Source organism: Paramisgurnus dabryanus, chromosome 16 (assembly GCF_030506205.2).
Source record: "Paramisgurnus dabryanus chromosome 16, PD_genome_1.1, whole genome shotgun sequence".
NCBI lineage: Eukaryota > Metazoa > Chordata > Actinopteri > Cypriniformes > Cobitidae > Paramisgurnus > Paramisgurnus dabryanus.
Genome location: NC_133352.1, coordinates 17,583,383 through 17,598,027, shown reverse-complemented (window position 1 = coordinate 17,598,027; position 14,645 = coordinate 17,583,383). Strand labels below are relative to the sequence as shown.

The following is a 14,645-nucleotide window of genomic DNA, read 5'->3' as shown; positions in this document are numbered from 1 at the left end:
TGACGCTTCAGTCTGATATTTATTTGCTCTGACAAAGTGATGCCGTGACATATAAGAGTGATTTGTACGTAGTGACGGGTCGAGCTGTGCTAAAATGCACTTTCAGGCAGATATAATTAATTTGTTGTTTTACATCACATTAAGGGATGAGGTGACAGATAATATACGTTGCTGTAGATCCTCTAATTACTCGTTTAATGAAGATTGTAATTAGAGGCTGTTCCACTGCAGACCATGGGTGATGAAACTAAATGGGAATTAACATTAGATTTGGACAATCTGTTACATGTTACACTCATTGTCACGCACAGAAGAGCATGATTGACAAGATATACTGAAGCATTTTTTTAAAGGTGCCATATAATAAAAAACTGTATTTACATAGGCATAGGTCATCGAATAATAAGAGCTCTGACTGTACATGGTAATGACAGATTGTATTCCCCAAACGCATTTGTTTCCAAATTTGTATTTATACCTCGTGCACGCAAAAAACTGGACTAGTTGGACTTTGCTGGTCAGGCTGGAAGACCAGCTGACCCACCAGCTTGACCAGCTTTGCCAGGCCGGGAGGACCAGCTTAGACCAGCTCCTGCCACTTTAAACCAGCTAAAACCAGCTACCAGATTATGCTGGTCTTTGCTGGATTTTTCTGTAGGGATGTCACAGTCGAGATGTACACTCCAACATTTAATTACACATTAAATTCATTACAAGGTTGTTTAAATGCTAAAAACAAAGTTGTGACTGCTGAGTTAGCGCTTCATGCTAATTAATGCTTTGCTAGCATTTAGGCTGAAGTACTATTAACTGTATGGTTAATCAGGTCCATACTGAAAAAATAAAACACCAGAAATGTCTATTAACAATCTTCAAACTATTATTGTATACCTCAAAATCTGTGTTTTTGTCTGAAACTGGCTCAAACATATAAGGTCTGTTTACTAATGTGAGATACTGACATGAGCCTCGGAGCAGAGCAGAGCTCAACATTATTATTCATGACCCTTTCAAATAGGGCAAAAATAGACCATGTCATTCAACACAAATCCTAGGGTTGTAAATTAACATGTAAAAAATGTTTCTGGATAATTTTGCACTTAATAAAGCCACAAACCTTCTATGTAAATATCAAAGAACAATTTAACATATTATTCTTTGGCACCTTTAAACAAACATTATTTAATTTTCACCCAAATATGACATTCCTCTTATAATTTACTCAATGTAAATGACTACTTTTTCAGTTAAACACAAATTAGTTTTATATGTCATCTTGTATAGAAGCTACAAATATTAATATTTATATTTCACAAACATAATGTTTTACTTCAGAAGACTTTTTTTAACCCACTGGAGTCATATGGATTACTTTAATGATGGATGGGGGTGCTTTTCGGAGCTTCGCCATGCCTATTTAAAATTTCCAAAACATCCGTGGACATCGGAAGCAAAAAAATGTAGTTTTCTTGTAATTGGGGTCTTTTAATTAAATAATTGCTTTTAAAGCCTATAAGCTTTGTTAACCTTGTTGTTGTGTTGCAGGAGTGCAGCATATGAAAGCAATGAAAACATGAAATGGAGTTTAAATTATATGGACTCTAAATGAGACAAGTGGAATGGATTTAAAGAAGCAGCAGTGTTGAAGTCAAGGCTGGAACTAAAATGCGGAACAGACTTTAATTTATTAGGGCATTCCTCAGGTGGAAATGGATTTGACTGACTGATATGATGATATCTTTCCTGGAGATTTTTATAAAAAAAATGTTTCTAGTAAAAAGCATTTAGTATCACAGGAATCGCTTCGGGTCTGTGCCACATCATCATGCAGTGACCCAGTGAAGCATACTTGAACAAATGGATTGAGCATGTCGGTATAGATCACAGATCAACAGCCCCTGCGAGAGACTCGCGAGCTTCGCTTTAAAGCCCCTCACCTTCACTAACTTCTTAAAAGCATAAAATTTAACTTTCACATGGTTAGTGACCTGAAAGCAAGCAGATCTCTAATAGACTGACTGCGATTTGACAAGTGAACAGACATATGTGCTAAATTAGAGAAAAAGTGCGTGGGTCCAATATCACAGGTCTTTAAAGGTGGGTAGGTCTTGTGCCACCCACATAAAATGGTTCAGATGCCCATGATCTCTACAAAGGTCTTATTGGCTTTGTATTACTCAAAAACATTTTACCAAACGACTACAGCTACAGAAAAAAAATACACCAAGATGAACCTGAGATCTATTTCTTGATCAATGTGAAGCCAAGCCTGTGCTGTGCAGATGTGCTGTGCGCTTTGTTAAACCGGCTTAATAAACCAGACGTTTATTCACCATCTGCATTCACCATCAGCAACACTGAATATTTTAATCTGGAATATTTGCAGCTGCGGTGGCAAAAGCAAATGAAGGTCTTGTGCTGTGGTGAAGAGGAGAAAGTGAGGTGAAGTCTTCCATCGGGCCTCATTTTAATGATAAGAGTCATTACTGAATGGATCGTAATCGCTGCTGTGACTCTACTAGTGTAGGAACTCAACGAAAAGCTATGATGAGATACTGAAGCAGCGTAGCAAGAACTCAGTGTTCATTTACACTGCCGGAAATGTGTAGAAGCAGCTGTTGTAGTTAAATGAAAGGTGCATTTCACCTCTATTACACCTTAGGGGTAACATTCATCATAATAATAGCACTGTAAGAGGCGATTCCAAAGCACTTTGTACTGAAGGTAAAATATTGCAGGTTCATTTTGCTTTCAAAGTGGTTGTTTAATATAGTTTTGCTTTATTTGTCACATTCTCATATGAGCACCTTACAATGGAAATTCACTTACATTTACGCATTTGGGAGATGCTTTTATCCAAAGTGACGTATACAGTACATAGCAAGGTAAACATTTCTTATCAGTATGTGTATATCCTGAGTTCAAACCTATCATTTTTTTGTTGTGCTGTTAATGCAATGCTCTACCACTGAACTCAATACATGAATGGCTTTATATAAGATGAATACCTTTATTAAAAGTGCATTGTGTAACTTTAGAAGGATCTCTTGACAGAAATGCAATATAATATACATAACTTTGTCAGTGGTGTATAAAGACCTTACATAGTGAACTGTAGTTTTTATCACCTTAGAATGAGTCGTTTTATCTACATACAGTACACCACGGGTCACCTTACATGGAAGTCTGCATTTCGTGCTGCCATGTCTCTACAGTAGCCCTAAAGGAACAAACTGTCCTATAGAGCATGTTTCGGCACTACGTTGTCCATACCTGCCAACATTGGGATTTGAAAATAAGGAAAGTTTCTCGAACAATCTTCCCATTTCATTACTATGCAAGGGAATGGATGGGTACACTGCCAAAAATAACTTTCTTACTTAGTATTGTTGTCTTGTTTTTATTACAAATATCTAACAATTCTTAAATCAAGATATATATTTTTTGATGAGCAAAAGGATATAAGAAAATATCTAGTCTAGTTTTAAAACTATATCTGGTCTAGTTTTAAGATCAAAAATATCAAATAAGTAAATTCGTGCTTAAAACAAACAAACAAAAAAAAAACTGCCACGAGGTATGAAAAAAAACTTTAACTTTTTAATACACTTTAATACAAAGCTGTTGGGTGGACTTGCGTGCGGTGGTTGTAGCTGCTGGCCTATTGAGTGGAATGTCCGCATTTGGCGGCCATCTTACTACAGGGCGCTTGCTCACTCGTAGCATTGTGTTTTAATGATGCATGTACATTTAATGCCAAAACTTGCTTTATTTCTACCGATTTTCAAACGGTTTGGTTTGTTATAAACGTCAAAGATGTACATATGACACTGCAAACTTACACAAAAAAAAAACAAAAAAAAAATTTCATGAAACATGTTAAAGCATCCAGAATTATAGCCACGTTAATAACGTTTGTTAGAAACCAAATCGTTTGAAAATTGGTAGAAAATTGAGCAAGTTATGGTCATTTAAAAGTACATGCATCATTAAAACACAATGCTACGATGAGCGAGCTGCCTGTGGTAAGATGGCCGCCAGGTGATGACGTTAGAGACTCCGCCGTAACACATCTAGCCTTTATTATAGACGGTTTCAGCAGTAACAACATAAACAAGCGGCTGTCGTGGTCCGCACGTAACTTCCGGTAAACTCTGCTAAGAATAAATAACAACAAAGTTCTTAAAAAATAGTTTATTTATATAACAAGCAAAAAAACAAAACATAGATTACCTAGGAAACCAAAACATTTGTTATTTTTGACGAGGCATTTGTTCAAAAGATCAGTTTAGCAAGTAGTCAGACCATTAAAAAAACGAAACCGGAAGTAAAGTTCGGATCTAGACGTGTATCGCGTCAGCGCACGTGCGTCCGATGAAACCGTCTATACATATCTATGCCCGTAATCCCTTCAACCCATCCCCGGGAAGCTTTTTTCTTCTTGTTACATTGGCTGGTGTCATTTGAGTGATATGTTACAGATTTACTGCCACCTGGTTTACTGGAGGTGAATGTAGCAAACATTTATTATAGAAAGACAAAAAATATGGGAGAAATACAGAAAATTGTTTAAACAGGATGATGACGCAATTAATGGTAAAATACGGGAGAATCCCAGGAAAAACTGGAGGATTGACGGGTATACGTTGTCTCAGATGATGACGACTGTCCTGTGGAGGCTACCGTAGGTTCACTATGCGTTACGAAATGCAGGACTGTGTGGACTGAGCCTTTGGTTGCAATTCACAATCTCACCACTAGATGCCCCAAAAAATCTACACAGTGAACCTTTAAAATGTATTTAATTTTGTTTTACTGGATATATTCACACAGGTGCCCTAGCAGACTAACCACAAGTGTTGTTTTACAAATTGTAAGGACATATTTTAGTTATTATTGACTCTCAGGACAGGTCTAAATTCTTTATTGACCCTCATATTGTGTTTGGGTACAACAAGAGAAATAAGTAAAACAAAACTGTACAGCAGTGGTGACCAACCCTGTTCCTGGAGATCTAGGCTGCGTCCGAAACCGCATACTGTATAGTAGGTACTGAATTAGATGAAGTGCCTACTTACTTGGCGTTAAAACAGTAGGTACTGTATAGTATGAATCCGGGTAGTATGAATGAGATTCGGACGTACTACACCCGCCATGTTGCTACATCACGTGACATACGTCGTCATCACGTCATGTCATTTCAGCGCGAAAACAGCCGCGTGCCTCTTCTTCTTCGTTGGATAACTCCTCGTCCGGGGCATCATGGGATAGTGAAGCGTCCATCGTATGCACACTGCAAAATCTAACCGGAAGTAGTAGGTCATCCGGGTACTTTTCGCATACTGTTTTTCGAATACTATGTATTCGGACATACTACTCGCCTCGCCTACTGCTTTTCGCGTACTATATAGTATGTAAATAAAATATTCAGGAGGGTAGATCTCCAGGAACAGGGTTGGTCACCCCTGCTGTACAGTTTGTAAAATCAATTGTTTATCTATGACTGTATGAATGCAATGCACTATTAATACAGTTTTAGGTATAGCTTTTGGGGCACTGTATGTTATTTAGGCTCATACTGCAGAAAACTGTTAGAGTGACCTTTGTGCCGTGTACCATCAGTGTCAAACCCTCTCATGTGTCAGATTTAACAGTTGAGGAACATAAGCACCACCCTACTGTATGACTTGGTGCCCTGCCATTGCCTTTAATGCACTCATGTTTATAAACCCACAGGCATGATAACTTGGCATTATTAACCTCCTCTTGCAAAACAGCTCAAAATAGGACAATGACAGATTTGGGATCAGACTTTTATTTGGACTCACATAAATAACAATAGTTCATATATATATTTGTATATTATACAATTTTATATAATATATATTTCCTCCTATGATTTACATTCTTTTCTTGCTAAGTCATATTTATTGAAACAGGAGAATTATGTTAATGAACACACAGCTGCTTGCACACATAAAAGACTGAAATATCAAATAAGATTCATCATCATTTCTTTAATCCCCCCAGAAATGTCAAAACAATCATATACTGTGAAAACAGAAATGTATTTAATTGACCAGTTTAATGCAATAATTGCATTAATGCAAAAAAAAAAAAAAACACGGCTAAGTTGAAATCTGATATGACAATAATATCTTTCCTGCAGCTTTTCATAAAAAAAATAGAGTATCACCGGAATCGCTTCGGGTCTGTGCCAGATCATCATGCAGTGACCCAGTGAAGCTTGAACGAATGGATTGAGCATGTCGGTATAGATCACAGATCAACAGCCCCTACGAGAGACTCGCGGGCTTCGCTTTAGAGCCCCTCACATTTGCTAACTTCTTAAAAGCCTGGAATTTAACTTTCACATGGTTAGTGACCTGAAAGAAAGCAGATCTCTAATAGTTACTTAAGATTTTCGCAGATATCATCAATGATAAATGGCAATAAAGGCTGATGCACACATTTTGCTATGTTTTAGCATCATGGCCAAAGTACATGACAGTGACTGCTGCAGCCAACCAATCAGAGCACTGACAACATTGATCCAAGAGTGACTGAGATGAGGGACAGGGCAGATGTGAGGGTGTGTTCACACAGAAATTGGTGAAAATGGTTTGACATGGCTGTAGTACAAGCCTCCCACACTGACTGCTATTTCAGCTGTGAAGAACTCAAAAATGTGTCTGTTTCAGTTGTTTTTGACTTTTGATTTACTGATCGAGCATAACAAAACTGAAAAGACTGAAACCTGGAGGGTAGTGCGTTTTTTTTTGTGTACGCTAACGTATGTGCACGGTCGAATGCCCAACTTTGCTAAGCAATTTCTTTGACTCGTACGTGTACGCAGACGTTTGACGCATGTGCATTGTGACAAATTTTCAAAAATCCTGCGGTGCATGTACAGTCAGGGTTCCCACACCTTAGTTAACTTCACATTCAAGGACCTTTCAAGGACTTTCCAGGTCCAATACCCTCAAATTCATGGACTAAATGTGGGGACAGATTTCAAGTGAGAGCAAGGTTACATCGTGTTACCTTTTAAGATACATTATTACAGTTCCCTTTCGAGGGAACTCGTGCTGCGTTACTACGGTGACACTTTGGGGACTCCTCCAGGGGTAAGTGCGTCTGAATGTGTAATTCAAATTTAACCAATGGGGAGTCTTAACGACAAAGACAGGGTTACACAGGAGCAAGGAAGTATATCGCTATCTGAAATATTGCCAAAGATGGCGTTACAGGGAAGCAGGAAGTATGGCAAGGGAGACGCACACCTCGTTCCCTTTTCATACGTAACCCAAGACGTTTTCATGTGTCAACACAACTTTGCAAAAAAGCATTGTGGTATGAATCAACATTTGCATACAAAAGATATAAGCATTTAAAGCGAACAGTTTAGCATGTGTGCTTAAATGTCTAGAATTTTTATGATATTATCCTACACTACACAGGGAATATGGATTTTTTTTAAAAAATAGATTCAAGCACTTTCAATGACCTGTATCTATGTATGTATATTTTCGAAAACTTCCCAGGGCCTCGAATTCTCCCCAGATTCACAAACTTTCAAGGATTTCAAAGACCCGTGGGAACCCTGTACAGTACATGCACACTCCTCTGATAATGAAAATTGCGTCACGCGCACTGCACGAACCCTTGTAAACACATAAAAAAAATGGACAATACTTCGGCCTAATTGGTTGCATGACAAATCAAGTGAAACTGGTTTCCTCATAGGAACTTTATCGATGCTTGCCCTTAAATACCAAGCTGGTCATGCCACAGTTGGTATTCACTGGAAATCATTATAATGCTAAAAAAACAATGCAATGCCTGCAGCTATTAAAACCAAAGTATAGATAAAACAAGATGAAGCTGACATGAAGAAATGAAGCTGGATGAACTGTGAGATAAATAACAGATAGATCTCTATACCCTAAACTGACCATCCAATCCTAATCCCATCATTCTATGATGTCACGCTCCTCAACTTTAGACTGGGATATGTCACAATGGACCTGTAGTAATAAAATTAGTTTGAGAGAAAAGAGATGATCCCCTAAAAAAAAAAAAAGTAAAATCTATTTTCAGTCAAAGATGCAAACTGTAGGATGAAAGAGTCAATTCCGGTGTCTGAATTGTAGTGCTGTCCAGCCCTGGTAAAGCAGGGCAATTCAATTATTCAATTCTGCTCCAGGAGGGCCACCATCCAGCAGAGTTCACATCCAACACTTATCAAAAGCAATTGGCTGTAATGTTCCCATAATCCTGGAGATCAGATTAGCTTGTACAGGTGTGTTTGATTGAGGTTGGACCTGAACTCCACAGGACGGTGGGGTTGAATGCCCTCCAGATCGCAGTAACCCATTGCAGGCATAACAACCTAGCAATCGTACGAGAACTGCACTGCAATGTTTAGTGCTAAACTTCATTTCCTGACTCCTTTAATGCAAATCAGCGAATGCATTTCCCCACCAGGAAAAGTAACATACTACCTTACGAAGTGAATCTCTGTGCTTTCAATCAGATATAAAAAACAAATAAGACCATTCATGCTCATTTAGATGAGAAATGAGACAAACCCGCTTACACTATAAGCACTTGCGGAGAGATACTGCAGTGCTGTCAGTAGTAGTACTGTATGAATACTTCCTAATCTGCATATTTACAATGAAAACAGCTTTCAAATAAGGTTTAACATGCTATTGCAAAGATCTTTTGCTACACGCTTGATTTTTTTTGCCTGCACGAGCACAAGTGATTGTCTTACGAACCCAGCTCTGGGTGTCCTTATTACAGCCCTGAACATCACACAGAGGAAGATCGTGAAAGATTCATAACAGCCATTAAGAAATTAATATAACTGTAGAGAATACGGTATGACGATGCGGTAATATTTGTTTGGACGCTCACGAGTCACAGCACATATAAAACCGATAAACACTTTAGTCGCCAATTCATATATTTGCAAATGAATGGATCTGCGACAAATGTGGGATGTTTATTATGAAGTTTTGAATATGAAAGAAGGTATCCACGGATGGGATATTGTGGTACATTAGGATTCATATACCAAATATTAAAGATACACATAAAAACACCTGGGGAATTTGTGCCTCATGCTTTTCACAAAAAACTCAACCCAAAAAACTGAGATAGTGAGAACAAATCACAGAGGAAATACATACCATGCCGTTATCTCTAGACGAATTATAAATCAAAGTATATTTTTCGCTCCCTGAATATGAAACGAGTGTGTGTTAAACCAATCATCCATTTTATCCACTTTAATCCCTATATCCAGACCAAAACCAAGTCCAACCCTGTCATTTTACACATGGGGGCAACTCTAAAAAGTGCTTTTAGGGATACATTAAAACTGACAAAAAGCAAACCAACCATTAGTTATAAATAATGTACAATTTCATTTCCTCCTTTCAGCTCTCATAAGAAACGATTTGACTTATTTTTGTGCCCAGAACTATTAGTTACAACTTAACATCCATATTACCAAGCTGCACTTCATTGCAGTTTTAAAAAACCAGGCAAAGAAAAAAAAACTGGAGGCAGGAAACCCATCAGGCCCAGAAACTCCTGAAACTCCGCTCAGTGGCAACTTTTCATACCGGACACATACGGTGAATCCTGCTGGCGACAGATGCTCTCCTGATGCTCGGAGCAGTCCACAAAATCAGGCACGGGCAGTCCTGACATGATCATCAAAGATTTATTCCAGATCATGAAGGTGGGAGCCACCGGAAGCAGGAAAGAAACGTCAAAAGTGTATATGTGCTGGGAATTCATGGCATCGTAGAAGGACAAGGCGTTGTTGTCGTAGTCCAGCAGCACGCCCACCCTGCGCAACTGCAGCGATGCCTCCACCAGTGACTCTTTGTTGTTGTGTCGCACCAGGAAGTTGTTGTTGCAGCGCGAGAAAACCCAGGACGACGAGTTTTTACCGCTCCATTCGTTTTTGGGTGCAGATTTGTAGGCCACGCCGATCGCGTACCTAACAAAAGGAGATACAAGATGTCATTAGATACAAGCGTGGGGGTGCTTTTTATGAAATTAAGACATGATGACCAAAGAGGGAAAAACTGTTATTTTGAACTACAGTGTTTACACAAACCCATCTTTGTGACCTGGGCTGTGAAAACCCAGCTAAAGTAATTTGTTTTGTTAAAATCGTCCTACATAATGTTAAGAAAATATAATCTTGATATCTTTAAAGTCCCCATGAACCGGAAGTCTTGTGATATATTTCTGAGTCAAACAGAATACCACGTGATGAAAATAGTGGGCGTGGCTTGTGTGATTTTTCACTGTGCTTTGATTGGATATAGAAAAGTAGGTGTTACATTCACACAAGAGGGTGGGAAATACATTAATTTAAAAAATAATGACTTAAAAAAAATGTTTTAAAAAATAAGAATAGTCAGTTTTGATTTCATTGGGACTATGTATATATATTATTTGTATATTACAAACCTCTATTGTGGATACTGGGTCAATAACGTGACAAATTAAATGTTAAAGGGTTAAAATTTCAAAATAAATTTACAGATTACTTGCATAAATTTTAAAATTTCTGGTTTTATTTCATTTTGAAAAAAATATTTGGGGGATAATTGCAAAAATGTCAATGTGGTGTTACCGGTCTGTGTCAATTGGTGTAACTAATATATTTTTTTTTAAAATGAAAATATCACTATATTCATAAAAAATGTGAAATAAAATATATATAATAATAATAAATTATAATATATAAAATATAATCATCTAGATTAGTGTAATATGATTTTTCTTTACATACATTTGTCAAAGATTAGCCGTTTTCTGCATATAAAAATGCATTAAAATTAACATTTAGAAATAACTAATAAAATTATATTTTAAAATGTTTTTTTTTTTTGATGATTACGCTTACATGGTGGATAAAATATTTAATATTGGTCATTCTTTGGCGCAATTGGCGGTTACATCATTTGACATTTTCAGGTCCATTCAGTCTCAACCTTCATAAAAAATAAAATATATATAATATTAAAAAATATCATATATTAAATATAATCATCTAGTTTAGTGTAATATGATTTTTATTTACATACATTTTTACATAATTTGTCAAAGATTATTTAGAAAACAGATCTGTTTTCTGCATACGTCAGGACAAATATTACAAAAATGCATTAAAATTAACATTTAGAAATAACTAATAAAATTATAGTTTAAAATGTTTTTTTGTTTTTTTTTGATGATTACGCTTACATGGTGGATAAAATATTTAATATTTGTAATTCTTTGGCGCAATTGGTGGTTACACCATTTGACATTTTCAGGTCCATTTAGTCTCAACCTTCATAAAAATTATATATATAATAATTAAAATTTATAATACATAAAATATAATCATCTAGTTAGTGTAATATGATTTTTCTTAACATACATTTTTACATAATTTGTCAAAGATTATTTAGAAAACAGAGCTGTTTTCAGCATATGTCAGTACAAATATTACAAAAATGCATTAAAATGTACATTTAGAAATAACTAATAAAATTATATATATTTTTTTTTTTGATGATTACGCTTACATAGTGGATAAAATATTTAATATTTCTCATTAATTTGGGCAATTGGTGGTTACACCATTTGACATTTTCAGGTCCATTCAGTCTCAACCTTCATTAAAATAATATATATAATAATAAAAAATTATAATACATAAAATATAATCATCTAGTTAGTGTAATACGATTTTTCTTTACATACATTTTTACATAATTTGTCAAAGATTATTTAGAAAACAGAGCTGTTTTCAGCATATGTCAGTACAAATATTACAAAAATGCATTAAAATTTACATTTAGAAATAACTAATAAAATTAAATTTACATAGTGGATAAAATATTTCATAATTCTCATTATTTTGCGCAGTTGGTGGTTACACCATTTGACATTTTCAAGTCCATTCAGTCTTAACTTCAATAAAAATGGTGCAAATGTAATTTTTTTTGCATAAAATTAACATAAATACACTATGTGCACTGAAAAAACCTGATGCATACTTTCAAAACAAGTTTTTTAGAAAGTTTTTTGTTAATTTTTGATAATATCACATACCATGTGGAGGCTCCCAGTAAGACCTCCCAATAATGGCAGCCGCTGTCGATGAAGACGTTGCCGGCGGTTCCGTATGATCCCGTTCCGCTGAAGCGTTCCGGAGTGTGACTCTTCTTCAGAGAGCTTTCATCTTTCTCCATGGTCAGACAGTCATTAGACAGACGCAGCTTCTTGTGGGCTGTTTTGGGGTCCAGTTTGAACGGCTGGCCTGAGGAAGAGGTAAAAGAGAAAGGGAAGATGAGCTCACAACATCGAGTGGAAAGAGTTTTGTGACCTGAGGAGAAACTATCAATGGTGTGTTGGATTTAATGCACTTTGTTAAATGTCAGTTTTAACTGTTCATATTTCGAGATGATAAAAAAAGAATCGCATGCGTCGTCAAAACAGCTCAGTATGTGATTCGAGCTTTACGTTTCGTAAAAAGCGGAGGTCACCCCCGCGTACCCCGCAGAGCCGACATTTAACGTCTAAATCTTTTCCATCCTCAGTGTAATAACTGACAAGACAGGAAAACAATCAGCTACGCTTTGTCTTTTCACACAAACCAATCATCTCAACCCAGAGTCTGCTTTACTGCACCCGGATACAAAAGGTTTTTGCGATGTGCTGCTGGAAGCCAATTACATTAATACGCTTTTGTCTTTGAACTGCTTATCGCTGCGAGCGCAGCCATTCTCGATGCTCGTGCACAGTCATGCTGTTTTACGGCATGTCTTTGAGGATGCTGGGAAAACAGATGCAGGCGCATACACGCATGGCAGGCTGCAACAAGCAAGAATGCTGGGAAACCTTTACTGCCTGCTAGTATAAAACTGATGTGCTGAATAAGACATAAACGTGTACGTATGGATAATTGTGCAATGCTGATGCCTAAAAAAAAATGAATGTGTACACGATGGTGTGGTTTCCCATCGATTATCCTAGTCCTATGATTAAAATGCATATCTTTACATCTATCAGTGCCATTGTTTTGTCTCAAGATGCATAGCAGTATTTGTAAAGTTTGTTTGTAAAAACTACTTAAATGTCCTAATATAACAAAGGATCAATCTAGAACCTGTTTGGAAACCGGCACATTATGTGTAAACTACTAAAAGTTACATTGGCACGTCTCATCTGAATTTTCCTTTTTTACAACAACAAGAATGAATTTATATATCTGGTTATATATGCAGTAGATAAAAGGGGGAGAAATAGCAACAAAGCTGCCCAAAACCAGCCAAAAATAAAGATGTGTGACTAAAATACTGATAAAGTTACAAAGTCTGACTCTGTCAGGCTTTTTAATTTGAAGCTGAGCAAGCAAAACCACAAACTGAAAAGCGTTGAGTAAGAACTTGTATATTTATGGCAGGTGTGTCAGATGCTGACGTCTGTGTCAGATATATTCAGAGGTTTATGTGTATGTCACAAAGTGCCAGCTGCCGCCATTACATAAAAGACTGCGGTTTCCTTCAGGCAAACCTGTAAATCAACAAGATCATTTTTTAGAGAGCAATCTGCTGATATATAACAGTAAGTTGCACTTGCACAAACTGTACAAAGAGTTTTTGGGACACGTTTACGGTACATTTTTTCTTCATTATTTAAATATTCTTGGACATCCATTGAAGTCGGTGTCGTGCCCCCATCAAAAACTTAGAACTTGAATTAACTTTTTTCACGCCATTGATGGGTTATCTCGTCAATTAAAGAGCATCTATTTCATTGCTAAAAACAACGCTCTTTTGTGTATTTGGTATAATACAATGTGTTTGCGTAGTTTATGGTTAAAAACACATTATTTTCCACGTACCGCACAGTTTTGCAGCACCAGATGTATTGCTTTCCAACGCATTGATTTTATACTGAAAAGAGCTGTACCTGATTGGCCAGCTAATCTGTACGTTGTGATTGGCCTAAATACCTCTGACGTCAGCCGGAAATCTGATGCTCCTTACCATGTTTGAAAGATTCGGTCACAATGCAATGCTAACAGGAGTTAACTTACAGGCTGTGAGTCCAAGCGGGAGGAATTATGATAATGTCGGTCTTTTTTACATCTCCAATCCCAGGAAGTAAACTGTTGCCTACAATCCGTGTGTTTTTTGCAGTACAAGAAAAGAGATTTACGTTGGAGATGATAACTCGCGTCATCGTTTACTTTGAGGTATGTACCTTTGGCATATCATTAACTTGTACTACATGTACTAAGTAAATATAAAAATGTGATCGGAGGATAGTTGCTCTTTAAGAGCTCTGAATCAGATCTCTTACAAAAGTCCTTTAAAAATGAAATTATTTCAGCTTTTTACTTTAAAATTTTGTATTTTTGAAGAAACCTACCCATATTTGGGAGGTGATAAAAGGATAACAAATAAAGATAGGATGAAACTTTTATTTTCAAATCAGAGGGTCTGTTCTCTCATTTAAAATATTGTATGTTTATATATTTAAAGAAGACATTTTTCTAAAAGGCACTAACTTTTGTGAAAATCATAAAAAATGCTGCTGCTGGCTGTTAACTTTTTTTT

General features: G+C 36.6%; 1 protein-coding gene across 6 annotated transcripts in view; it reads right to left on the bottom strand.

The window, feature by feature from the left end:
* Positions 1 to 7,481: 7,481 nt before the first annotated feature.
* mid2 (midline 2) overlaps positions 7,482 to 14,645 on the bottom strand; it is a 155,072-nt gene continuing 147,908 nt past the window's right edge. For all 6 annotated transcript variants that reach the window (XM_065266467.2, XM_065266468.2, XM_065266466.2 and 3 more), the window contains 2 exons: positions 12,133 to 12,340; positions 7,482 to 10,018 (listed from right to left, as the gene is read on the bottom strand). In XM_065266467.2, coding sequence (XP_065122539.1) covers positions 9,616 to 10,018; positions 12,133 to 12,340 — 611 coding nt within the window. In that variant the 3' untranslated portion in view covers positions 7,482 to 9,615. The remainder of the gene's footprint in view (positions 10,019 to 12,132; positions 12,341 to 14,645) is intronic.